Genomic DNA, 27061 nt, shown 5'->3' with positions numbered 1-27061 from the left:
CTCCCCCTGCACACCACGCTGCCGTGCTTTACCAGGGGAGCCACTCGGGGACCCTTGCTGTTACTGTTTTTAATCTGGGGCAGAATAAAACATGAAAGTATTGAGACCAGTTTGGTGGATTCATTATTATTATTTAATATTTATTATTTATTATGTTATTATTTATTATTATTATTATTATTATTATTATTATTATTATTATTATTATGTCTTTTAAATGTAACAGACATTAAAGGTTAACTTAACTAGGAGTAATTATAATTTCTCAAATAATGTGTGATAATTAAGAAACACATTTAATTTGCACTAGCACTATTTGTAAGTGTGTGTGATGTTATCAATTGCCATAGTAACATAAACACAACGGCTCCATGACAACCGTTAAACAATCATAATTGCTGGAAGCACTAAAATAACTTTTCAGGACTGTACTGACAGAACTACCGTAGTATTCCACACTGGGAATGCACATTTGAAGCCCATGTCACACAGGGTTTTACATATACATGCTGCTCATCCAGTCGTAGTGAAAGGGCAGAATTTGGATATAAAAGAATTTGGGTATAAAAGATGGTGCCTGTCTGTCTATCTTTACCTTTGCCACACTTGCATATATCCAGAGAATCACTTTTTTAATTGAGATGAAGGATAACAAATTATTTATTGCATATTAAAACCTAGTATTCCTGGATAATGAATGAGAAATGTAACAGATGGTAAAGTACAATAGTATTAAGTAGAGTGCCACAAGCACAACTTTGTAATGGAAATGCATGTTTAATAGGTATCAGTATAGCCATTACACATAACAGAATAGAACAGTGGACATTATACTACGTATTTGTATTTAGAAATAAATATTTCCAGTATGCAAATCACAGCAAACGGACAGATGGTTTGCTTTGGCTTTTAAATAAATCATTTTCAGGAGGGAAATCAGCCTGTTCTAAGTGAAGGTTTGAAATTGGAAATGCAGAAACACGATTTTACCAGCCAGGGTCACACTGAAAGGGATTAACACCTGCAAACACATATTCTAAATGCTGTTTGATTTTCTTTTTTTGAATTATTAAAATGGGTGAAACATCTAACCACTAGTTGATCTAATCATAAAATCATTTGCAACATTATTTGGTGTTTTGGTCTTTTAATATTATTTTATTCAATAACTCTGCTTCTTACTAGAAATTTGATTTATATTACATATGGTTCTGCTATATAGTTGTTTTTGTATCTAGTAACCATGTGAACTTTCAGCACAGTACAAAACAATAAACACAATGATGAGCATATACTGCATAAGCTTGTGCAGTGTATGCTTGTAACACTAGATTCTAGTGGCCTGGACAATTACACAACAGAGACTGGAAACTCCTCAAAACAAGAGCAATCAGGTATCAATGTGCATTCAGTGCTGAAGTGCTTTTGTTCCTGGCAGGTGACTTGGTTTCTAGATACAGTAGGCTTCTTTGTTTGTGTGTGTGTGGTACACAATAAAGAGAGAAATGTGTAGCATAAAGCTATTCTTTCTAGCATTGCATTAAAAACCTGAGTTCTACACTGTACACATTTAGAATAACCCCACATCGATTATGTGAAATTCATATTGATATTTAACAAAAGCAAAATAAATATTGAATATAGAGCATAATTCATTATCTTAACATCCTACAATATTTTAATAGTAGGTTTATCTGGACATTGGTACAGAGAGCAAATTGAAAAAACTGTATACTGTAGTATTCAATTTGAGAATGCCAAACATACTTATTTACATACAAAGTTCTTAGGCTAATACATTTTTTATACTAATTACTGAATCACTACCTTGAATCAATTAATGTAAGTTTCAGGCTATGCAATATTATTAGGTATTGATTAAACTTTGCGTGATTGAAATCAATACAATTAGTCTTAGTGTTGGTTTAATGCCAAATTTAGGCTAAATAATACATCATAGACATGAAGAAAAATTGTGAGTTTTTTTCCGTGCACTTTACATCGCCATTTCCACGTTTTGTTTTATTTGATCTGTTTAAAGTTAAATTTCAGTTTTCATTTGCTTGTTCAGCTGTATAAAGACACAAGTAAACCTCATGTTATTACTTTATGAAAATGTGTCGATGGCCACTGTTTACTGTAAAGAAATGGCAATGGCAGGGAATGAAAAAATAAAATGTGGTAGCTTTATGTACTATTTATTTCAGGAATAAACAAAACGTTTAACTTGATCTGCTATTTGCATCCTTTGTTTTGTAGTTAATTTTCTATGGTAAAGTAAGGTCTACACAACATATTCTTTACTCCTGGGAGAGATATTTTTTCTTATTTTAACGTGTTACATAGTGTAACTTTTGCTGTAAAATAAAGGCACTTTTTTTTTTTTACATCGAATACATAGAGGGGCTTACTTACAAAACATTTTTACAACTGATTTGCTGGTAGGATGGGACCAGCAAATCAGGTGCTAGTTAATACAAGCAGGAAAAGGAGACCACGGCCACTGCATGTGGGCTCATGCAGTTTCAATGATAAACTTAAGTAATGACTGTGTGTTATAAAAATCTAATTATTGAATTGATTATACAGTATTTATCTTGATGTATATAATGATAAATTGAATTTATTTGAAAAATCGATTTAATCGTAGCAGCCCTAATACACAGAGTGTAGCTTGACGGGTTCACTAAATTCTTCAAGATGCACACAAGGTTCCCTGTGCCCCCACCTCACCTCAACAAATGTGTAACATGCTTTAAGGAAATGTTCCTTTCTGTGCAGTTTGGAACACATTTGCTAGTAAATTGAAGTAATATACTAAGAGTACAACTATACAGCAATACTCAGTTATTCAAATATAAAAATAGCTTCTGCCTCTTTTTCCACTCCTTATCTATAAGCTGAATCCAACTCCTGTGCTGGTGTTTTAGTTTGTTGCATCACAGATACGGAATCGTTGCCAACTGTTACTGCTGCTTTGTTGAATTCAGATGTTTGTACGTTCTTTCAGTTGTGTAACTGCTGAACCTGAGGTTTTTAAAGGACTTGTCTATAACCTGCCAAGTTTCTATGCAATTTTTTTTACTGTTTTTCTACCAAAATGCACGCAGTATTTACAGTAAGCTCAATCCAATTCGGCAAAGACAAAATCTTTTTTTCTTTTGTTTATTTCTATTATATACAGTACTTACTATTTTAAAACAGTTTACAACATTTTGCAGCTGTTTCTCCTCCTCTAACATCTTGTCCCACGATGGCTAACTGGAACACTGCTGCAGCAGGGTGATCCTGGTTTCAGACCCTGATGGCTTTGTTTTATTTGTTTTTTTGGAAGTGTAGCATTCTTTCCATGCACTACTCTCACTGGAAAATAAATGCATAAATGAATTAATACATAAACCCATTGCCATTTACAATGCAATGCAATGCATGCAATTTACAGTCTGTATTTTATTTTTAAAATAATATGAATAACATATATTCTATAACATGTCTATTACAGATATCTATAATATATATATATATATATATATATATATATATATATATATATATATATATATATATATATATATATAAAGCCATTTCATTGATAGTAATTTGTATAAAAAGTAGTATTACAAAATATCAGTTTAACTACCTAAATTGACGTACAGGTCATTTATTGATGATAGTGATTACAAGTTTAGATAAAATTTTATATATATATTATATATATATATATAAATATATATAGATAAATTAAATATATATATATATATATATATATATAATAGCATTTAAATCTAAAAAATATGTAGATATGTTAAATGGCAAAAGTTATTAACACTAGAATAGAAAGGAAAAAAATCATTATCTTTTGCCAGGGAAAGTTTTGTCTTGAAATGCTTCTAAACATTTTTTTTTTTTTTAACATCCCAACAAGTACATGTCTGACCACAAAATAGACTCTGTGTGCCAGCTATTGCGGACGTTGGTGGTGAGGTGTTGTTCTTATTATGCCATTCTTTCAGTGATAATGCCATGTGGTCCAGAGGTTGAAGTCCAGGGCTTGTAACCAGAAGGTCACCAGTTCAAGTCACCATCACTGTGTGACCCTAGGCAAGTCACTTAACCCCCTTGTACTACATCCTTCAGATGAGATGTAAGTGACTCTGCATATAATCCACAGTTCACAGCCTACCTCTGTAAAATGCTTTGTGACGGTGGTCCACTATATGAAATAAAGGTAATGGCAAGCATTGCAGTACGTGGCCACCTTACATCCTGTAAGAATGTGCTGCATGGTAGCTGGTGGAATACAAAGGACATGCAGGATTCTCTTCTACCCACACATTCAGGTTCTGTGGTGGTGGAAGAACATCCTCTATGGACTTGATTAGGAAGCTATTCCTCTGTTCCATTGTCCACAGGTCTTGCCAGCCAAGCCTATGCTGTTCCACATTCTCCCATCTCATCCATTCTCCCTGCTTAGCCTGGGACACAGCCTTGACACACGTCACCCTCTCTTCAGTAACTACAAATTTCCTCCTATCAGCTGGAGCTGCTTTGAGCCATCTCCAGGATCCAAACTGAGGCCTCCCCTTCCCTATTTTACTAACCCAATATTATCACTGATACAAAGGGCAGCCTTTGCATCTTCTACCAAGAGTGCTAACCTGCTAAGGCATCTTGGGACTCCTAGCCATTACCTCATAAAAGGATTTATGAATGACTTTCTAGATATTAAAACCAATTCTTTTAGTATAGCTCGATTTCTATTCTGTTAAAAAAAAAATTACAAAATAGGTAATATGCTTAATAGTTAATTCCAGTATTGGTTGCTACAAACTGAAATGTTCTGTATTTATAATGCATGGTTTTAACTGAAATAGCCTTCTCTAGTTCTGTTAACCCGATCATGCACAGGTTATAGCATAAACAGCCTGGAAAGATTACATCAGTTCAGGAAACTCTTAATTAAACACTTCGGGGTAGGGGTACTCGAGTGTTGTGCCTGTCGCAAACCAGTTACAAATGAGTCGGAAGTCTTGGGTGAATGTACTAAATATGCGCAATGCTGTTTGCGACTTCTTTTAGGGAATGCTACCCCATCCAGAGCGATTCTGAGCATCTGTATCGGAATAAGAAACACACCTATTCTATTAATGTGCAGGGGGTATATAATTGTGCACAATTTAGCACTGCACCCCTGACTAACGTAAATAAAAACTGACAGTATACATTTGGCTTATAGGCTACTCCTGATCGTATGAGTTAGTGGTTTAATGCAAAATTTGTTGCTGGTCCCTTGAAATTCGTATTGATGAGAATTGACTGTCCTGCTGTATCATAACTTGTCAATGCGGTACAATGATCTATAAACCCGACACCTCCTAACAAAAGCAATGCTGTTTTGATTCTTGAAACCTTGCATGTATAGACCTGAGTGCTAACAGGTCACACTGCCACAAAAGTGAGCGAACGTAGGTGGGCTGAATGGCCTTTTCTCGTTCTCGAATTTCTTACACCGCTCTAAAAATAGCTTGCTAGTTCTGACTTACTGTTTGTCGTTAGGTAATGGGATTGCTCTAATTCTTATTTTTTTTATTCTGTATACTTGTAGGGATTGGAACTGACAGAAAAAGGATGCACTGCCTGTATGAAGCATAAACAAGGAGACGTGCTTTGGAACATTCTACAGCTGCTGAACACCTTTTTTCTGTAATATTTTTTTTAAGTTGTTCCAGTGAGCAGAAAGACTTTCACCATCAGCTATGAACAGCGAGGACAGGAACGTCACAATGCCTCAGAAAGCTTCCTCTCCTTCAGGAAGCAGCTGCTCTTCTAAACAAGAAAGCCGCCAGGTACAATTTTTTTTTGTCATGCGTTTTGTTTTCCCGTAATTCGTGTACGTTTTTAACCGGGAACTGCATATTCATACAATTGATGTTTGCGTCGTGGAAATGCGGATGGCATTCATCACTGCTAACTCGCTGTGAGTCAGAACTGGAGTAGTATGGCTTGTCAAAATGAGTTGGCACTCTTATTAGAGTAACACTCTGGGCATCGCTGCTTAATTGTTTATTCTGTGCCTGCAGCATTCATAATTATTTATATCATTAGTCTATAACTGTAACATCACACTTGAAGCTAAATAATACAAGTGAAGCTAAATAATATACTATGGAAAATATATAGACAACAAAATCTTATAAAACTGGACCAAGGTTATACCATTGCGGTGTTTTTATGATAAAGGATATTGTGCATCTGTGGACATAGTTTTAGAAATCACCCAGCCGGGAAAGTGATATTTTTAGAAACCTGTAACAACCATGTAACATCAACATGAACTATTTTAAGCTTTCCCCCCATCCTATTCTGTGTCCTAATTCTACCACAGGCCACATGGAAAGGCTGATGTGAAGTGCTTGTTGGATTTTTCTGTGCTGGGATTGTGCTTATGAAGACAGTGTGAATTAAGGAAAAGTGTCTTGGATACATAGAGCAATATACTGTACTTTCCATTCTTCAATACTCTATCTTAATTAGTGTTGCTTGATATTGTTTCAAACCATAAGAAGAGTATATGTAGCATATATATGGTGCCCTTATTATTATGTTAGTGTTACAGTTGTTATATTGAGTTGCAGCAGTACAGTTCCCAATATACAAAGGCACATTTTATATGAGGAATAAAGTAACCATACTGGCATAGACTTGTAAATGTATTGGGATAGGTCCTACATCACCACATGAATCTTATTGCCATTAGTCTAATATTGACGACTTTCCATTCAAACTAAAACTGAGGTGGCACATTTAGAAATGGAGGTCCTGAGAAATGTAAATGCAGTGGTTTATTGTTAGGAAAGTCTGTTTTTAGCAATTATCTTTTTTATTTATTTATTTTTTACTTTAAATGTAGTCATACTTTTGAAAAATGTGAAGAGACATGTTGGCTTATTGTACATATTCTGTAGCATGCTTGTTTTGATGATTTGATTTATTTGTATGAAGTGAGCTCTTGAATCGCACTAGGCTGGAATGATAAACCGAATGTTGCCAGGCTGCATCTGTCAAAGGTTTATGTTCTACAATAGAATTCTGTTCACAACGAAACAACACGCAGGCAGTATAACAAATGATAGTGATTTTTGCCTTTTACTTCAACTGCTTGCTATTTAAAATTGACAACAACAAAAAGCAAATGTTCATTTGAAACTCTGCCATGCTGCCATACATTTCTGTTGGTGGTGGGTTTGAGAAGTGTAACATACCTACATAACACAGAGAGATAGTATATATAATAAAATGCTAACAAACTTATTCACCACACCTGGGGGGGTCTTGGTGCTTGGGAATGGGACATATAAGCAATGCTCTCCAAATACAGTGACATCTCACTATGTATTCGTTGTGTTTGTTTTCTTCTGTCTAAATCAGTGCGAACATATTGCCTCAGAGGGTTTAGTAGAAGTAATTTAACAGAGGTGGGATATATCTGAGACTGCTCACTTTGGCCTAGGAACAATTCCAGACTTAATTGTGAAGTCTCATTTTTTTTCTGAGGTAGACTTAAAGTGAGGTTTTGCTGTATATCTGATCGTGAAAGGCTGAACGGCTGTTTTGTTTTTGGCGTGAGCAGGACAGCTGGGAGATTGTGGAAGGCCTGCGCGGTGGTGCAGGTAATATCGAGGAGCCACAGAAACAGAAAGGCCTCCTCCTGAAGAGAAGAAAGTGGCCCCTGAAAGGATGGCACAAGGTAAGAGTCTCAGCTCTGCTGGAAAAGGTGGTGATTGGTTGGGCAGTTTGAAGCTGCTGTGGGGGGTGGGCGACCGAGGCAGCTGAAGATAAATCCATTTATGTGGTAATACTGTGGTTCCGTAAGCCACTTTAGTGTTGTTAGTATTGTTGTTAATGCCTGATAAAAATTATTGGCTTTTTGCCACATTACCACATTGTCTGCCTCAATGTGTTTCCATAAAAAAACAGGTCTTAACAATGTATTGCAGTTCTGACAAAATACACAAGACCTGGATAGACTTCACAGTATACCACAATATACCACAAAGCCATAATCCACTCCTAGGGTTACTGTAGACATTACTTTTAGTTGTGTATTTAAAGTACATTCTACAAGCTGATGGAATTGTACAAAAGAGTGTTACAGTATCATTAAATTCTCCTGCCTGGAACTGTTCACCAACATCTAAATGTATCATATTGGTGGTCTTCAATGCTGCTGGGCTAATGGAAGCTATACTGGGTTTTCATGTTCTAAATGCTGCAGTGCTGGTAATGACGTGCTTTCAGAAGTACGCTCGGTGCAGCCAACAGCAACACCAAAGGGTCTCTTCTTGTCCTCGGTTTCAGTGGTGTGGAGTCTTGTATAATGTTGACCCATGTACAGTTAGATACTTAAATGAGATAGCGTCAAGGTTTAATTTGCAGATAAAGCCTGATCAGTTGTCAGAAAGAACTGTTTCACACAGCATGGTTTATAAAGTCAGCTTGTCATTGCTGTGGAGGGCTGGAGTGGAATAAGGCAGATGAATGCACAGAATCATATGCAGTAAGATTTTAGGACTGCTGTCATAAAGGACTCTATAGCTGGACACTGTCTCAAGGAGGAGTTCCATTGTCAAGATTACATTTAAAGGAACATCTTCCAATATTGCATTTCTTGTTTTATATGTTATTATGTGTGTTTGGCATAATTAGATACAGTTGTTTCAGCTTATATCAATATTAGCAATACTGTCTAACTTTTCCAGCAATAAAGTCTTCTTAAAAAGAGGTGGAGAAGCATATTTGTGTTGCCCGGTGCTGTGAAGGCCATTGATAAAGCATTGTGCGTGGGAGCCTGTGTAACACAGATATGCTTCCCCTCCAGGACAAGGAGTCTTTTCTTCTGAAATAGTCAGTGAGAGAATGGTAGAGAACTAGCAGAATATTAAACAGGCAAGAAGTGAAATATTAAAGAACTGTAAATGGTGTAACATATGGCTTTAAACACAGCAGAACTCAGCGCTGACACAGGGGCACACTCCCAGATTGAACCTTTAAAACAAGTGAAGCTCTTTGATAGACTCTTATTAGGCCCTGTGTTTTAAATTGTACTGTGCAAAGCAGGCAGGTTAATGAGCATGAGAGAAGCATTATCCCAGTGGAGGGTGAAGAATCAGAAATCTCAGATGACTCATCAGACTTTTCAGGTGCTAATTGTAGCACCTGTTCCAGCCCACGTCCCCCAGCAAAGGTCACTACACTGAGGAATTAAAAATCGATGAAATGATACAGAATAAGGCACTTATTTTGACTCCTCTAAATGTAGTGTTTTCCATTTCAGAGGATTTTTTTGGTTTCCTTGTTTTTTCTGCAGAGATACTTCTTTTTAGAAAAAGGCATCCTGAAGTATGCCAAATCTGAAGCTGACGTAAGTATGGGCACTTTTTAATGTGGACGTTTCACACTTTTCTTATTTGTGATTATTTAGTTTGTTTAGAAACACCACTGTTATGTTAGAAGTAGTGCAGGGTATCCCCATGGGTTGTAGTAATGCTAACTAAAAACCGTTCTGTAGGTCTGTTATAAGTAGACATTGAAGGTTGATCCCTATACTGTGTAAAGTATTGCATCTTCAATACCTAGGGCTCAAAAAATAAAAAGGCTGTTCAGTGCTTACATACACCTCCCCACTCGTCCTGTGCTCTCCATTATCCCTAGGGTTCATGTCATCTCACTGTCCTTATAGCAGCTTTTAAAAGATACCAAACGACATAATAAACAATTGCTGTGAAAGACGTTGTTTTTGTCTTTTTCTTCAGTGTTATCATTAAAATGATCAAACGCAGTAATCTTAGTGTTTTCGTTTCTGTTGAATAATATTGTAAGTGAAACCGTTGCGATGGTCCTCACAGTTGGTCTGCTTCGACTCTGCAAACAGACTGCGTCAGCACGATCTACAATAACAGCAACCTTGCCCTTTTTTTTTATTTGTTTGTTTGCTCCACCACCCCACCCCTCCACCCTCTACAGATTGAAAAGGGAAAGTTACATGGTTGCATTGATGTCGGCTTGTCTGTCATGGCCATAAAAGAAAAGGCTAAATGCATAGATTTGGATGCAGAGGAACATATATACCACCTTAAGGTAATGAGCATTACTGATTTCTAAGAGATGCCTGTTCTGTAATGTGGCTGAAGGAAGTTTTGTTGAAATGGCTTTGTTCCCCTTTAACCAATATGAAGTGTTAAGCTGTTCATTTACCAAGTGCTCCTTCTGTTATTCATCTCTTCATTCTTTAAGTGCAGGGAATATACTGATGTACTAGCAGTCTTCAGATCCTCTTGCAAACATATTGGGTTGAATGCTTTTAGGAAGTGAAAAGTAATGTCCAGTTTTATTTCAGGTGTATTTACATTAGATTGTAGCCAGACATTTTAAGTTTTACAGTTTCTGTATCATTTTTTTTTTGTTTGTTCATTTTGCTTTTTTTGATGTAAGAGTATGGATACACATCTACTCAAATGTAATGTGTAGTGTTTATGGTGTATTCTTTTTAGATAGATAAATACAGAAACAATCTAAATCCTCAAATACAGTACAGGTAAATGGTAGAGCAGCTCTAGGATTTTGTTATGTGTGTCACGGTTTATTTTTGCCTCCCAGTCTGACTGTGTGTACTATATTTAGACAAAATCCCAGGCGCTTTTTGATGAATGGGTATCCAAACTTCGCCATCACAGACTGTACCGGCAGAATGAAATCACAATGTTTCCCGTTGACAAAAACAACCACTTCTTTGCACACTTCCCCAATGATGCTTCTCCTAACCCATCCAATTCCTCTTCCTTGAGAAAGGTAACTAAATAAATGTGTTTCTTCATCGAGTATAGACAGGGAGTACATCTGGTTAATGTGTCTGAGTCATAGACTGTGACTGCTGAGCCTACATCATCGTACTACCCTGTCTTCTAAAGACACTGTATTGTACACTAACGCTCCTTACACACACACACACACACGCCGCTCAGAGACGTTTATAAAAATCTTTAAAATGCCCATTCACACAGCACAAAATTGTAATCTATACCGGTATAATGGCGTCATAACCCTTTCACACAGCTAAACTTTCAAACCTGTCGGTCAACCGATCATTACCATGGCAACAGTGATTCGCCCACAAATTACAGCATCATGCAACGCCCCTTAAATTTATTAATTCACTTCCTCATTAGCCTTTAACTTATTCCAGACTCCAATTACTACCTCGTTCTTGATCAGCCATTGCATTTGAAAAAAATGAAAGCGTGTAACACCAACGACAAAAATACCCCACACGTCCAGTATAGGCAGTTCACACAGACCACAATGTCGTATCAGTGGCGGTTCTGAGCCGTCACAACTCATCTGTGTGAAAGGGGTATAAGACTACTTACTGCTTTAGGGATCTGAGAATAAGAGGGGTTTTTTTTGTTTTGTTTTTTACACAGTTGTACCTATCACTAAGTCTGTTTTTGATTTGTAATTTATGTTAGTTTTCAATTCTATAAAAACAATAACTTACCCCCCAAATCAAAATCTATTTATGTGTCTTACCAAGCCATTTATTCAGCTCCAAAGTCATTGTACTGAAGTTCATAGGCTTATATTTTAAGCCTATATTAAGCTTATATTTTCCACTGTTGGCAAATTGTAGGCAGATTGTTCACTCCAGTGTAAATGTGGGAGCTTTTTTTGCACAGTTGAAAATTGGTCCCACCAACCTTCATACAGGTGTATTGCTATCCTGTATTTGGTCTGTCCTTTTGCAAGACTAATGTAAATTGTTACACAAATTGCATCCCTGATATGTATTCCAGTGCAAGTCAATCTTTGATAGAAAAGAGGAGTGATAGTGGGACATGGGTTGGCAGATGCTTCTTTATCCTGGGCTGTGTAAATTACTGGCTTCATGAGTCATTCTGGAGATCAGGATTTGCTGTACATTTCCAGCCCCATCTTGTGAGTTAGTGATGGAAATCACTGAAACATGTCCACTTGTTAGTCTAAAGCAATGTAAACACATTATAGCTGTGGCAGGCATTTCTATTTTTCTGTTTAACCCTTGCATATTTATCTGAGTAATTGTGTTCATTGTTTTCTGTTAATTTTAGTTATGACAATTCCTTCTGTGCTAAATTTCCAGACACAAAAAGACAATAGATAATGTAGAGATGAAAAGTGGCCTCACAAAGCAGGGTCAGATGTCCCCTTGTTAAAAAGAGATTTCTTTGATGTACACTAAATCAGATGCACATAGTCTAGGTAATTATACATGATGTGTGTTACAAAGGATGGGCAGGTACCTGTCTCATGATCAAACTCTCAATTAGAGTGCTGTGAAAAAACTGTTGCGGTTTTTCTTTTTTGTTTAGTTTTGGAATTCAGTCATTTGCATATCTGTCTGTTTATCATGTACAGAAGACTGTATGCCTGATTTCTGCGTGCCCACATAACCTGATTAGTGCTAACTGGGGTCTGTGAAACCAGCCAATATAATGATCGATAATACAAAAGCGATTTAAAAAAACCAAAAAAAAAAAAAAAAAGATGATTGTAATTTTGAATGATCTCATTTTATTTTGTACTTTAACAGAGAGCCACTCTTACCAAACAAGCCTCAGTCCACACTGGAGGCAACTTCCCATTAACCTTCAACAGCAGCCAGGCTAAAGTGTCAGCTTGGTTACAGTCCTCTGAGGATATGGACAGGTGCTCCACAGGTAATAGTAGATACAGGTTCTGTCTGAGCTTGCGCTAGCTGTTCCATCTATTCCTCTTGGATGGGTGAAAACACATGTTTATACGCATTATTTTAGATGGCATAGCAGAAATTGTGAGGGAACAAAAACAGTAACCCTAATCTGTTTTCGTGAGAAAGGCTATATTATTTGTGACTGAGTGTGCCCCCCCCCCCCGAGCCATATCCTAAATCTACATAATAAATGTGTATAAAACAAGAACCAAATCGTAATATATAAATGTATCTTAGAGACTTAAACTTCCAAACAACAGCAGTATTGTTCTGTCCCGAGGAACCAAATCTAAGATAAAGACAGACGGTTTGTATATGACTACAGGTGTGCGTGATCTACGCGTCGTACACGATTTGCCGTACCAATTTTTTAATTTTTTTATAAAATGATTGAAAATAGAGAAGTGTTCCTCATTATAGAAAAATGACTATTCAGTTTACAATAATCGAGACAGTTATATTTTTTGGTGTATTGTGTTCATATTTCTGATTACTGATTGCAACGTACTCTGCTGGAGTTGAAGCCTTGTTTTCATTTCCAATTGCAGAGCTTGCCTCATGTCAGTCCCGTTTATTGGAGCTCAGCCACCTGTTGCAAAGCATGGAAGTTCTCCATAGAACTTACTCTGCACCAGCTATCAGTGTCCTTCAGGTACAATGCAAACCAACTCAGCCACGTTATAAAACCCTATATTCAAGTTTGATTTCCATCAGTCAATACTTGATTGTCTGACCTGGCATGCTATCAACTAACAGGTATTTTAGTTTGGTACTGAAGTAAAACAATAGGTGTTTCTAATGAGTTCTGGCTGTTGCTAGGTTACCACCTAGTGTCGAATGACCCTTTTCTACAAAACGATATATGTTTTTTCAGGCTTCTTCCTTTGAAAGCCCCAAAAAGGAAAAAAGAACTCAGAGACGGTGGCGAGCCAAGGGTTATGGCAAAGATGCTAAAACAACATTACAGGTAAAATTAACCAACTGAAACCAAAAAAAAAAAAAAAAAAAAAAGCTTGTCAGCAACCTTTTTGACTTCCTTGTTAAATAAATCTCAAATGAAATGGATCGTGCTGCTCTAAATTGAATGTTTTGACTTCACACTCGTATGTCTTCCTTGTCCAAGGTCCCCAGCTGCACATCATCTGGTTCGATAAGGCTGCATGCTTCCAATCCCAATCTGTCTACTGTAGATCTACCTAATGACAAAAGCTGCTCCGAAAACACATACTCCCCTTCAGATGCTTCCAAACTTCAGGAGGAATTCTATCATGTGGCTAACAACTGTAAGAAGCTACATGTTTGTGCTGCATTATTTAATGATCTCGTCCAGTTTGATTTGGGGAATTGTACGATAGGAATGAACCACTTTGTTGTTACATTTGTGTCCCCTCCCTTTGGCCTAAAATGTACAGTTATGCTAGATGTTCTTGTTGAGTGAAAAAACTTGATTTAGATTCTTGGAAGCCCAGGAGTTGAACAGACAACAGCACACAAATGGTATGTTTAACAGACTTGCACAGCAATGAAGAGAGTACCGGGGACAGGACCTCAGATCCAGCATGTAGAATCTCTGCAGCAAAGACTGTAAAACCGCCAACTTATATACTCCACTGCTTATCACAAAGGAGGGCTGGGGCCTCTCCTGACAGTATATTTTCAGTATCATATAACTGTGTTCTTTTAGCGACTTTCATAAACTTAATTATGTCTATACCAGGATCCAGAACACTCAGCACCAAGTTACAACTAGCACTCCTTTTCAAAGACAGTGACACCTGAATCCCCCCCTTTTTTCTACAGATATTAACCTTCCATGTGTCGGTCTCTTTAGCTAAACTAGTAGATCCCTTTAGATGCATATATCAACCCCAGCATTTTGACTAAATATAACTGGCTTGATAGGTGGTTGTTACATTGATAGACAGTCTATTCCATTGTTCTCTAGGTGAAGTTATATTGTTTTATTGTCTTATAATAAATTTGCTCAGTGTAGCCGCTAAAGTACTTGTGTACAATGAAATCAGTCAGCTTACCTGAAATGGATTGTGTTGCCTATAGCTGAATTTTAAATTCAACACAAACACAGTAATTCCTTTTAAAAGCCCTCTCTTTGTAGACATATGACCCTGTGTAGGTTTTTCAGATATCTCTATCTCTCCTGTCAGTTTGCAGAGTGCCTTTTCCTCTATGGAATTCATTCTGATATGCTGGAAACATATCGGATCATCTTTTACTGGCTCATAGCTATAATGAAGATTGATTGTTTGATGCAGGCATTGAAGTGGAATAATCTTAACTGACCACTTTAGATTCTTCTATGAAGCTTGTACTAATTTGACTTGTTCCATATAGATTTTAATAAGTACTCTATTTGGTTTGTTCAGCATGCTTTCATATTGCAAAGTGTTTCAGAAATCAGTAGTTGTTATTGATTAGAAGTTATAGCATTTACATGATGTTGAGTAATCAATTCTTATTTCAAGTGCAGATGAAGACAAAAAAATGAATGTGGAAGAATCTAGGGTTCTGTTACAGTAGAACTATATTTTTGCTCTGGTAATGTCTGTGCTCATCTTTTGTATGAGCTGTGTTTTTGTTATGTTGTTTCAAGTCGATTGTGATTGCTGGATAGTGTTAAAATGTACATTTGTTTTAATCTTGGGTACTTCATTAATCGTACTGCCAAGAATTCTGTCTTGTACCAGTCATGTGATGGGGCATTTTCTGTATTGGGATTCTCTTTTTTATCAAATATTCATGTACAAGTAGTTTCTGAAACTATTCAGAATCAGTCTGTAAACACCTATTTGTAAGATTTTCAGATTCTAACCAAAAACTTTTATTTTATTTGTAGTGCATTCCACCTTAAAATCAGCCTTCAGTATAATAACTATCGAACGAGAAAAGCTCAAGCAGACGTTGGACTGTGAAGGGTGCCAGCCAGCATCTGCGCAGATGATTGGTTTGAAGAATGCCCTGGCATCTGTAAGTTCAGATTTATTTATTTATTTATTTAATTTTATTTTTTACTAAAGTTGTTGATAATATAGTGTCTCGGGTTTTCATAATTGTCATCTTTTCTTGGGTCTGCTGCTGATGTAGTTTCTTAAGTCTCCAAAGGCACATTTAGCATGGCTATGATGAGATGAATGTGAGTGTTGTTGTGAGGTAAGCCACCTTGTGATGCAGGTTTTTACCTGACTAATCTTCACTATATATACTGGTGCTGTATAATGCAAATAAGGAATGGAAATTCCTAAGAGCTGGCACATTCCAGAGCTATTTGTCACAATGAAGTATTTTGTTTTATTTGAAGGAGATCATTCATTTCAGCCAGTTTATAGTTATATTGAAGACATCCAGCAGATTGCATATCATTCAGTCTGTAGATCAGTGAATCTCCACACGGGATTATGGTGAAATTATGGCTCTAATAAATCAGTGAGATACAGTATTCAGCTGAAACTACTCTCTGGATCAGTTTCAGCTGCCAAATTTCTAGTGGAGCATAGATTTTTTTACAAGCTGCTGTAGTATTACTCAATGACAACTACATGTTGTACAATGTATTGTGAAAATGTGTAGTATTGATTCAGCTGAGTAAGGTACTGTACAATTTACTCATTCAGCAGACCGAACTGCAGACGGCCGTCATCAAAGATGACCTCTCTGAAAGCTGGGATTTACCCAAGGGCTTAAATGAAACCCACAGATTGTGACCTGTAGCAGCAAATGCTTTTCTGAGACCTGAAAGCTGTGTTCCTTGCTCTGAGCGCTTTCCAAAGAGACCCCTTGGGGTAATTGGTTCTGATTCACTTCAGGTACAGTGATATTTTAACCAGGGAGAAGGAATCTCGAACCCTGAATGAGCAAAATATAGAGCTAATTATGTGTCGGGTGCCTCCAAACTTAATTCTGGCAGAATACGGTGGCAGCAGCAGTGTTCACCCTTGGGAGGGCAGCTTTATTCATAGTTTAAATTTTTTTTTTTCTGTAGTTCAGTGTTCCCCAAATAGATGTATTTTGTTATCTGAAAGTTTCATTTACCTTACAATATATTGCACCTGATACAGGGACTTTCAGGCAGTGTTTTGATGGAAATATCTTTACACTGTCAGGTGTATGCAAGACACCCTGGATAACAAGATTTCTGTGAGGGACAATAAGTGTTACCATTATACTTTACCCGTCTGACAAGTACTTCATACAAATGAACATTTAAAAAAGTAAAAAAATAAATGCATAACTAAACCTCAAAGCAAAAATATATATAGAGTACACAAATACACATACATTCTTTTAATTCACAAACCCTCAGTCACACACAGTAACAAACATTTCATTTAATGCAACAACACTTTTAAATTGCCTTTGTCTGCAGTAGGAGCCAGCTCTAGAACAATACAAAAACCTTTAAACTATTTTATATGTTCACATATTGTATGTAATTTACTACTTCAATAGGTGGTAGCTGTAGGTTTGTAAAGCTAAAGATTGACTTAATTATTTTTGATACAACTTTGAAATTACTCCATAGCATTGCACTCTTACTAAACTGCTACCTTCTCTGATTAACTCTGACTCGACTCTCCACTGAATCCCCTCAGTATCACCTGTTTGAGGTCTGACTGGCATAATGTGACATTTGGCTTGTGTATCGGAATAAATACCCACCGGATTATACTGTATTGTACCTTTCTCAACATCTGAAGATTATTAAAATAACCTTTTCAGTCTGATGAAATATATGCCCTACGATTTACTTAGTTTGAGTGTAAAGATGTTTTAAAATGTACTCAAATAAATTTTTCTTAAGAAATGTCTCCATAAGTGTAATTTAGTGATCTCGTACCTAAAAGTCTGATGTAGTTTTAATCTTTTTAGTTTAATTATTATTTTTGTTTGTGTCGTGCACAAAATTTTGATCTCAGTTTTGTTTGGACTAAATTGTTTTCACTGTGTTGTTATGACAGACAATGATATAAAATATTCACCACATGGTGTACTGAAATTGTATTATTTTCTGGTTTGTTTAAATACCATGGTATTTGAGCCTTGTATTATAATATTTAAAAAAAGAAAGAAGGCAATCCAAGATATTCGTCGTGGTCAAACTGTGTTAGTTCAGGAGTAGCACTGTATCTACTTAATATTTCTTATTGACTATGTAGGAATAATAACAAAAACAAAAATGCTTTCCATTTAAAATTATTTTCCCTTTAATTACTATTTGTCTTTTTTGTCCTTGTGCTTTCATGCATGTCACAGTTGTCCCAGTGTTTTGTCACCAGGTCCAGATAAAATCCTTACAAAGCTAATTATTTGGCAAAGTGATATGCTTAAAATATTGTACGGTCTCTCATTTGCCTTATGATCATTCAGTGTTTAGATTGTAGATAAGCAGTAGATAACTCATCCCTTTTAAACTTGTTGTGGTGATTTCAATTGATTGCATCAACGCTTAATGTAATGTCTTGCTGAACCATTCCCCTTTTCACATGATAGCCCAAAATACAGAGCTGAGGGTCCGGCTGTGTAGAATTCACGCAGTCCAGGATATTAGACTCTGCTGACAATACAAACACAAGCTCTGGTCCAGTGCGGGATGGTTTTAGGATCTGGCTTTCACTCCGTCCCACGGTAACTAAAGAGAAGTGGGTTACCATGGCTTTCTTAGAACACATTGCCATTTAAAGTGAGGTGTTTTCACCTGGGATTCACTTGGTTAAATATCTTAGAAAATAAAAAAATGCATGATAAGCATCCACAAACCACTAAATTGTACATGCAGAAAATAAATGTATAAATATATCATTGACATTATTATGTCAGTTATTGAATCCAAGATATTAGGCTGGGAGGGATGGAAAAATATGTGTGATAGAAGAGATGCGGCTCATAAATTAAAATGAAGAGCAAAAAGGTTCATTCTTTTATTTGAATATGCAAAAAGACATCATTATAGACATAGTTAGCAGCTACAGAATACTTTTCTGTTTTTTATAAAAGGCCAGTGCTGAAAGAATGTGCAATACCACAGTAGGATTTCTTGTTATTTTCATGCTTATCGTAAATTAATTTAATTTCTCTGACAAATTCCCCTTGCCTTTTGAACTGCTTCAAAACCAGTGCCCAGAGAAATGTATTATGTTGAAAATAATACATCAATCTTGTCATCCATTTTGTTTCTCATGGAAACACATACATGTGCACTTGTTCAAGCCTTGAAATTTGTATTAATTTCTAAAGTAATATTGCTGTTTAGAAAATCTTTTCAATGGAAGCCTATTCAGAAAGTCTACCCATACTGAAATGTCCTATAGGATCCTATGGTCATACTGTAGGACATTGTGGGACTATAAAGGTTTCAGAGAAATCCTAAAGGATCGTTTTAAAAAATATCTACCTATAGTACTCAAAGGGGTCTCCCTACAGTAGTTCTATAGGACTAAAAAGGTTTTGAAGAAACCCTATAGGATATTCTATAGGACTTGACCAATTTACTATAGGACTTTCTATAGGTTATTTCCATAAGAAATAAAAATCGAATTATTAACATGTTTAACATAACAACGAATGCCTCCATCAGGGCTCCAGTTTTGTTCAGTGGCTTTCAGTACCACTCAAAGGACATCACTAAAGTTTTACTGGAAAATCCTCTGTTTCCTCTACTCATCACAGCAGGACAAAGACTTAAAGGTCCCACTGGGATGGACTTTCCATTTCCTCTTAAGTTGTGTTATAAAAGCCCCTTCATATAATTTATATCCATTAAGGCACATCCACTATGAAAGTAAATGCAATTTTAGAGACAAAAGAAAAATGTGTAACGTGTCCAATTACAGAAAGTGTGGTTTTATTATGTCATTTATTGATTTTATAAAGTTAGCAAAGTCAAGCAACCCCACGCTCACCCCCAGAAAATCAAATCTGAAATGGAAGATGAGTAAATATATTTTCCCATCTGCAGTGATTAAAATAATCTAGGTCCGAGTGGTATTCAGGGTCAAGCTTGAGTGTAAAAGACACTGGCTGATATCTGCAGAGGATCTGAGGAATCAGAACAATACGATTTGATCTGCAAAGGATCTGATGAATCAGAACAATACGATTTGATCTGCAAAGGATCTGATGAATCAGAACAATATGATTAAATCTGCAAAGGATCTGCTGAATCAGAACAATACGATTTGATCTGCAAAGGATCTGCTGAATCAGAACAATACGATTTGATCTGCAAAGGATCTGATGAATCAGAACAATACGATTTGATCTGCAAAGGATCTGATGAATCAGAACAATACGATTTGATCTGCAAAGGATCTGATGAATCAGAACAATACGATTAGATCTGCAGAGGATCTGATGAACCAGAACAATACGATTTGATCTTCAAAGGATCTGATGAATCAGAACAATATGATTTGATCTGCAAAGGATCAGATGAATCAGAACAATGTGATTTGATCTGCAAAGGATCTGTTGAATGGAAATTACACTTGTTTATAGCTCTAAGTTATTTCTCATAAAATAACTTTCATTCTAAGAAATAGTTAACAAAGCTGAGCTATTAAACTATAAAGTTTTGTGTGTAGTTGAGTTATGTTTTTAAACTGAAACCAACTAAAATACGATTTTTTCATTCGTCAATGAAAACAATTACGAAAACAAATCATGCATACACAGTGTGCATAAATGGACAGGTACAAACAGAAGTATGTTGGTATCTGTAATAACCCACTGATTTAATGCTTTGTTTTCTTTTACATGTTTTTTTACAAATTGTATTTGTTAGAAACAGCCATTGTTAGAAATTGTTAATGACACAGCAGTATACACTATTCGCAGGGTCTGGGTAGAGTTTTAATTCAAAGCTGTGCACTTCAGACTTCAGTTCAAGGACAAATGTATCGTACATGAAGCTACCTAATGATCTTTTTGGTGACTAACTGAATTTAGAAGCATTCTACCAGCTGATAAGGTGGTATACCTGTTTCAGAATTGTTTGTTTGATTTCCAGTGGGAACTGTAACTGAGTATGCGACCCGAGTTTGTGCTGTCCTAGTGATGGAGCTGCTATCCTTTTTACCTGTTTTAAAAAATGTGGTAAACATAATGAAAAAAGACAATATGACAAACGTATTGTTGATGATACCTTTTAAAGCCTCTATATGTGCCTCCGTGTACATTGTCTTTGTTAGTAATGTTTGTGTTTGGGACTTGTTTTAAATAGGGGGTTACTTGGTGTTTTCTTTCAGAAGCAGGACTCGATAGATGGGAGAAGGCCTCTCGTGCACCAGGTCTCTAATGATAGCAGGGCTTCTGTTACAGAGTCCCTCTCAGAGTTCTTCGATGCACAGGAAGTGCTGCTGTCTGCAAGTTCTTCTGAAAATGAGGTCAGTACAAAGTGAGGAAATAGCTTTTGCAACATACAGTATCTTATCAGTTTAGCAATATTTGAATCACTGCTGTTTTTTATGAGTGAGATTCCTACATGTGGCTAAGAGATAAGTAAGGCATTGAATAGGCAGACTGCATGGAGAGCACTGGGCTCAAGGTCGCTGTAGGTGACGTGTGTTTCATATCTTCCAGGTTCATTCTGTAAGCCTGTGAGGTTCCTAACATTTAACAATGTCACTTCTAGCCATCACAATGATATGCCATACAAATTGGCTAGCTTATATGTCTTTAAATTCATTTGAAAAGAAAAGTTACACCAACACACATTTTGGCATTTATTTAAAACATCAGACAAAAGTGGACTTTAATCTTGATACAGTGATTGACTCACTGTGTAACCTTGTGCAAGGCTCTTCCCAGCTCTGCTGTTAAGGTTAGTTAAGATATTCTATCTCTATTGTTTTTCCACTGGAAATGAAGTTCCAATTATTGTAACAGTCCAATCTGCCTTCCATGCCTGGCCTTTGTTCAGACAGTAGAACTTTTCTCCAGAGCACATACAGCAACAAGCAAGCTGTGATATTCCAGCTGTCATATTCTAGCTGGGATATTCTAGGTACACTATGCACAACATGAGTTTCAGTTCCACATTTGGAAATGGTGGAGTTTACATGTGTGTGCTAACCGTACTCGAGACAATTTGCTTGAGCCAAAGACGAAATGCCCCTCTCCCACTCGGGGCATTACACTCAGAAAGAGTATCTGTTAACCTGACTTCATGCAAATGAAGGGGAAAGGATGGCAAATTAACCATGCGTACAGTACTGCTGTTTTCACAGGAAAATACCAGAAAGGAGGGTTTACATGCACAGAGAACAGTACTCGAGAAACTTGCATCATGGAATCCGTGGTTGTCATGTGACAGCTTGTTAAAATTAAACTGTACAGCTGTGGCTTGTGCCTTGTGTCTGGTTGTTTAATACTTTGTTTACTGATCTTACCCGAATTGTTTTTCATGTCATCGGTGGAGGTAGCATGTCGTTAGCCGTGAATATAATTTCAACTAATTATCTCCCGTTTCATTATTTGAAATATACAATTGCATAATGTTTATACAGACCTGAGTAACCTTAGTTAGGAATACAACACAATGTAGAGTATTGAACAAGTACATGACAGACCCACAAAAATATAGAGAGCATAATAATAATAATAATAATAATAATAATAATAATAATATTAATAAACTAACAGCTGTCCATATTACCATTAACATGAAATACACCGTTGCTAACCATGAAACTGCCCATCAGCAACTTTCATTTAAGGATATACAATTATTTCATTCTCATTTGCATGTGATATGCGGATCTACATGTGGAATGTGGATATCTTGTGTCTTTGTTGTTTTTACATCATTTTCTCATGTTTTTGTGATTGACCCTGTCCTTCTCTGTGGCCGTTTTTTACCCCGAGTTTTTGACCCAAACGTGCACACGCATCATCCCTTCACGAGTCAATAACACTGCATGTAAACTCCACCATTGAGAGCATTGAAGACAACAAAAACCCCTTGCACTGCAAATGTTCAGTAGCCCTCTTCCTTCCTAATTCATTGTCCTGGAGAAAGCATTTAGCTGAAAGAAAAGCACAACTTGTTACAAAAAGTACACTTGTTACCAGAAACATCATTAATACAAATCATGCATACAACAGCCAATCTGCATCTTATTGTTGGATGCATATAGCCAGCTATGTGTCTTTAATGCCTGTTGGAGCACATCATTGGATGAGCACAAGAACACTGTAACTACAGAATTCCAAAAAATTAAAACCTCTAATGTGCTGTTTATTAAATAGCAATCAAACAATAGAGCTATGATTTTATGAAAATGAAAGAAAAGAAAATGTTTAAAGAAATACGCATGAAATAAAGCTCATAACGTATAACTCTAAGTGAAGATTTGAGGTCATATCAAAATCTAGTTTCCTGGTGACCTGTGTTTAGGTAAATTCTGCCTTCTGATTGGTTGAGCTAATGCTTCTTTAGAACTTCTTGCCCAAATCTGTAACATTGCTGAGACCAGTTCAATTTAGTTTTTTTTCTTAATATAATAACCTTTTCACTGTACTGACATCTAATATTTTGGGCTATTGAAGGTGGTATATCGCGGGAAAATTAAACTTATTTTAAAATAGCTTTCCCGTAAGTAATATATATGCATTTAGAAAATGATGGCAAGTTATTTTTTATTACAGAAATACTAATTTGATTTCCCATTCTGCTTCACACATAATTCACACAATGTGAACAGCGTCCTGTAAGACTGCATCAAGTACAAGGTATATATTTAGATGATACTAAAATGACAAGTGTATTATTGCTTCTGTCTGTCGTGTAAAGGATGTTGCCTGGGTATTGACATCAGGAGCCCCATACCACTAATTATGTACATTTATTAGTCACGTCTTTCCTGTTCTATTCCAGGCTTCAGATGATGAGTCATACATCAGCGACATAAGTGACAACATTTCAGTGGACAATTTGAGCAACTATGTTGAAAGTGAGTGTAAAAGAAAAAAAAAAAGGTACTAGATGTTACAGGAGCGATTCAGTGCGAGCATGAGCCTCTCTTTCTTTTGTACAGCTTTTGATTTTCTAGACAGTTGTCAGATCAATACTTAAGTCGAGTGAATATAGTTGGTTGTGGATTCTGTCAAGGGGTAATTAGCTTCATGGTTTAACCAGCTAAAGTCAGCTGCCAGAAATACAGTTTTCCTTGTGGCATTCATGCAACCATCAGTAAAACAAATGACTGTTCAGCAGTTCAGTCCTACAATTTCAAATTTAAGTCTTTATATTAATTGGTGGTTGTGGAGGGGTGGTTGGCAATTCACTGACAGAGGCAGAACTTTGTCTGTAATGCCACTCAGGTGCACTGGTTTATTTTTTTCAGTATTTTTTATTTATTTTATTTTTTTCAGTGATTAATTTTAGCTCGCAGAGGGCACTGTTTTCTGTCGCCTGAATACTGGCAACAGTAGACAGGACCACAGAGTTAGCAATGTTGGTATACAATTCAGTGTGCTTACGAGTGCTCAAAAATAATAATGAAAACAAAAGGCGAAAGAAAAGGGGAAAGTAAAGCACAGTAATAAAACTACAAAATAAAGGTGCTGCACTCGGCGGTGTTACCCCGACCGTTGCTATCTGCACGGCCCGGGGCTCCGTCCCATGCGCACCCACTCCCTCAACCTGCTGATACTGTTCGGGGTTCTGCCCAGGTTTTTCCCCGCATCTAAAAATTAATTTTCTTTTTTTGAATTATTTTGTTGTTGTGCTCGTTCTTCTCCAGCCATGCTCGGTTCGGCTGCAGAGGTTCCGCCAGCTGGCTCGTTTCATCTCAGAGTGGGCATGCTGAGGGAACAGCAGAGCGTTATCTTATAGGGTCAGCAGTCCCTCAAGGCCCGCCTCTCAGCCACTCGGAGAGAGGAATAGCCAGCACACCGTCTTCCCCACCTTAGTGTCACTGCCATGACCGACAGGCGTATATTGTAATTGTATTGAACACCCCGTTAAAGTGGTGTTGTGTTATTAGGCAGTTAACTGAGAAATAAGGAATGAATAATTAAAAAGGTCACATTGGCATGTCTGTAAAATCCTGTAAAACTACAAGCATCCTGCACCGAGCTTGTGTTCTGGCATTTAATTCTGGGATTTTAATGTTGTTTGGGGACTCCTCTTGAACACACACACTAGGGGAGTAGTGGCAGGTATTTTGCCATGTTGAGGGCTTATCTTACTTGGTTGGAAAATGTATTTAGGTGGAGGGGAGGGCATCCAAATTGGGCCAATTTAGTATTGACATATAACCTATAGTTATTTTATTATTATTGGACCTTTCTCTTTTTTAATAATGTGTCAGTCAACAGCATCCCATCTTTGTTACAAGAAACAATGCAAAGGCATTTTCTTTCATGTTTTTACACTGATCTCGAGTAATTAAACTAGCTTTCACAGAGCAGTGAAAATGAAAGACTGAAATAGAAATCTCCCCTCCCACACCAATGAGAACATCAGGACGTACGTCCCTTTTAAATGCTTTATCAAATTGCATCTAAGAGTCTCTCGCACAGAAGAAAATGAATCTTTGTGTAACACAAAGGACAAATCCATCTGATAGTAGACAAGAAAAGCGTCCCTTTATAGCGCACCGCTACAAAGGCAAAGATGGAAGATACCGGTACATTCATTTATTGCTCTGTTATGAGACATGATTCGGGAATTGCTTTGTATTTTGCTGAGGTCTAATACAGAAAGTTCATTCTTACTGTGTTTTTTTACTGCATTAAGGTGCTTTCACCTGAGTTTAGGAGTTGTTCTGATCTTATCTGCTATCTGTAACCCAGGCTAGGTGAGCCAAAGTAAAATATAAAAACAATTTTGAACAATAAAAACAATATTTTGCAATACGAATCAGTCAGAATGATTGCCAACTACGTAAAAAGCTCTAGTGAATGCACGGTTTCTGTCAGCAGTCGACCTGTGAGATACTTTGTGATGAAGACAGCTATTTAGACCATGCTTCAGTAGATAGATATACAGTAAACATGCAGGGCTATTTTGACATACTTGAATTTCCAACTGATTCAACTTGACAGGTCTGCTTTGAAATCATGCAAAATGCTGTATGTCTAAAGGATGAGCTCTGTACGAATTACTGCAGCTTCCCTCTTCTGAAAGCTTAAGAAAACAAACGGGGAACAAAACTTTACCACTTCACAATTTAAAGAGCCGGTATCACATCCATTTAAGGCATAACAGTAACTGTAAGATGTATTGGCCCTCGCAGTGCTGTTTCAGAACGAACTACTAGGGAAACTCTGATCTGTCCCTAATCTTGGTGATATGAATGAGTTCTGTTGCTATGAGCAGGTATATCTTGATTCCTGAAGTCTTTTGAAAATGAGTCTGTGTTATCTGATGGTTGGAATTGATGTTTGGGTCTCTCTGAAATGAGAGAACACCACAAACACGTTTTTCAGATAAAATTGTTTATAATTGAAAAATAATGCACTTGCAACACTATGAAGTTTAAAGTCTGATACTGGATCTTTAAGAAAGTCACATGAAATATTGTTGATGTAAGTGTCCCCTGGTCATGTCCTTTGTCCAGGTTGTGTTCAGAATGGATCCCCTCAGCAGTTACGGAGGCGCTTCTGCTTGCCTGCTCCAGGCCCCGACACCAGCAATATCAGCCTGTGGAACATCCTGAGGAACAACATTGGAAAAGACCTGTCCAAGGTGGCCATGCCTGTGCAGCTGAACGAACCCCTGAACACCTTGCAGCGTCTGTGTGAGGAGCTGGAGTACAGCGAGCTGCTGGACACGGCTGCGGAGACACAGGATCCATTCCAGCGCATGGCAAGGGCTTTATTTATTTAATACTGTCTCTCAAAATCCACCATCTTATCATGTTCATGAGTGGCATCCTGGAGGCACAGCAGCCACACAGAGTCCAGTTTCATCTTTCCAAAATGTGGATACACATACAGCTATAGCCAAAAGTTTTTCATCACCCTAGAATTTGAAGATTGAGACATTAAAAAAAAAAAGTGTGTGTGTGAACACCATTATTTATTTAGCGTCATGTACTCAAAAAAACCTACAAAATAATATTGCAAAAGTCTACCAAAAGTGTTTCGTGTTAGATTTATAAATGTCGCATTTTTCAGTTCATGTCTGTTTTTTGTTAAGTATATGGAAAACTACAAAGCGTTATGTAATTCAATATGTTAGTGCTATTATTCAGCAGGTTTCATTCAACTTTATGATGCAGATCCTTTTGCCATAGCTAAATATTTTTTAAAAGTTTA

At 36.8% G+C, this 27061-nt stretch overlaps 1 protein-coding gene across 2 annotated transcripts in view; it reads left to right on the top strand.

The window, feature by feature from the left end:
* LOC121315092 (oxysterol-binding protein-related protein 3-like) overlaps positions 1 to 27061 on the top strand; it is a 56961-nt gene that overhangs the window by 18387 nt on the left and 11513 nt on the right. For both annotated transcript variants that reach the window (XM_041249004.1, XM_041249005.1), the window contains 13 exons: positions 5606 to 5846; positions 7631 to 7747; positions 9368 to 9421; positions 10024 to 10137; positions 10681 to 10848; positions 12626 to 12752; positions 13333 to 13436; positions 13659 to 13751; positions 13908 to 14067; positions 15639 to 15769; positions 21043 to 21180; positions 23673 to 23748; positions 26362 to 26609. In XM_041249004.1, coding sequence (XP_041104938.1) covers positions 5757 to 5846; positions 7631 to 7747; positions 9368 to 9421; positions 10024 to 10137; positions 10681 to 10848; positions 12626 to 12752; positions 13333 to 13436; positions 13659 to 13751; positions 13908 to 14067; positions 15639 to 15769; positions 21043 to 21180; positions 23673 to 23748; positions 26362 to 26609 — 1620 coding nt within the window. In that variant the 5' untranslated portion in view covers positions 5606 to 5756. The remainder of the gene's footprint in view (positions 1 to 5605; positions 5847 to 7630; positions 7748 to 9367; positions 9422 to 10023; positions 10138 to 10680; positions 10849 to 12625; positions 12753 to 13332; positions 13437 to 13658; positions 13752 to 13907; positions 14068 to 15638; positions 15770 to 21042; positions 21181 to 23672; positions 23749 to 26361; positions 26610 to 27061) is intronic.

Source organism: Polyodon spathula, chromosome 4 (genome assembly GCF_017654505.1).
Source record: "Polyodon spathula isolate WHYD16114869_AA chromosome 4, ASM1765450v1, whole genome shotgun sequence".
Lineage (NCBI taxonomy): Eukaryota > Metazoa > Chordata > Actinopteri > Acipenseriformes > Polyodontidae > Polyodon > Polyodon spathula.
The sequence above is the reverse complement of the archived record's forward strand: the minus strand, read 5'-3'. Positions and strand labels throughout refer to the sequence as shown.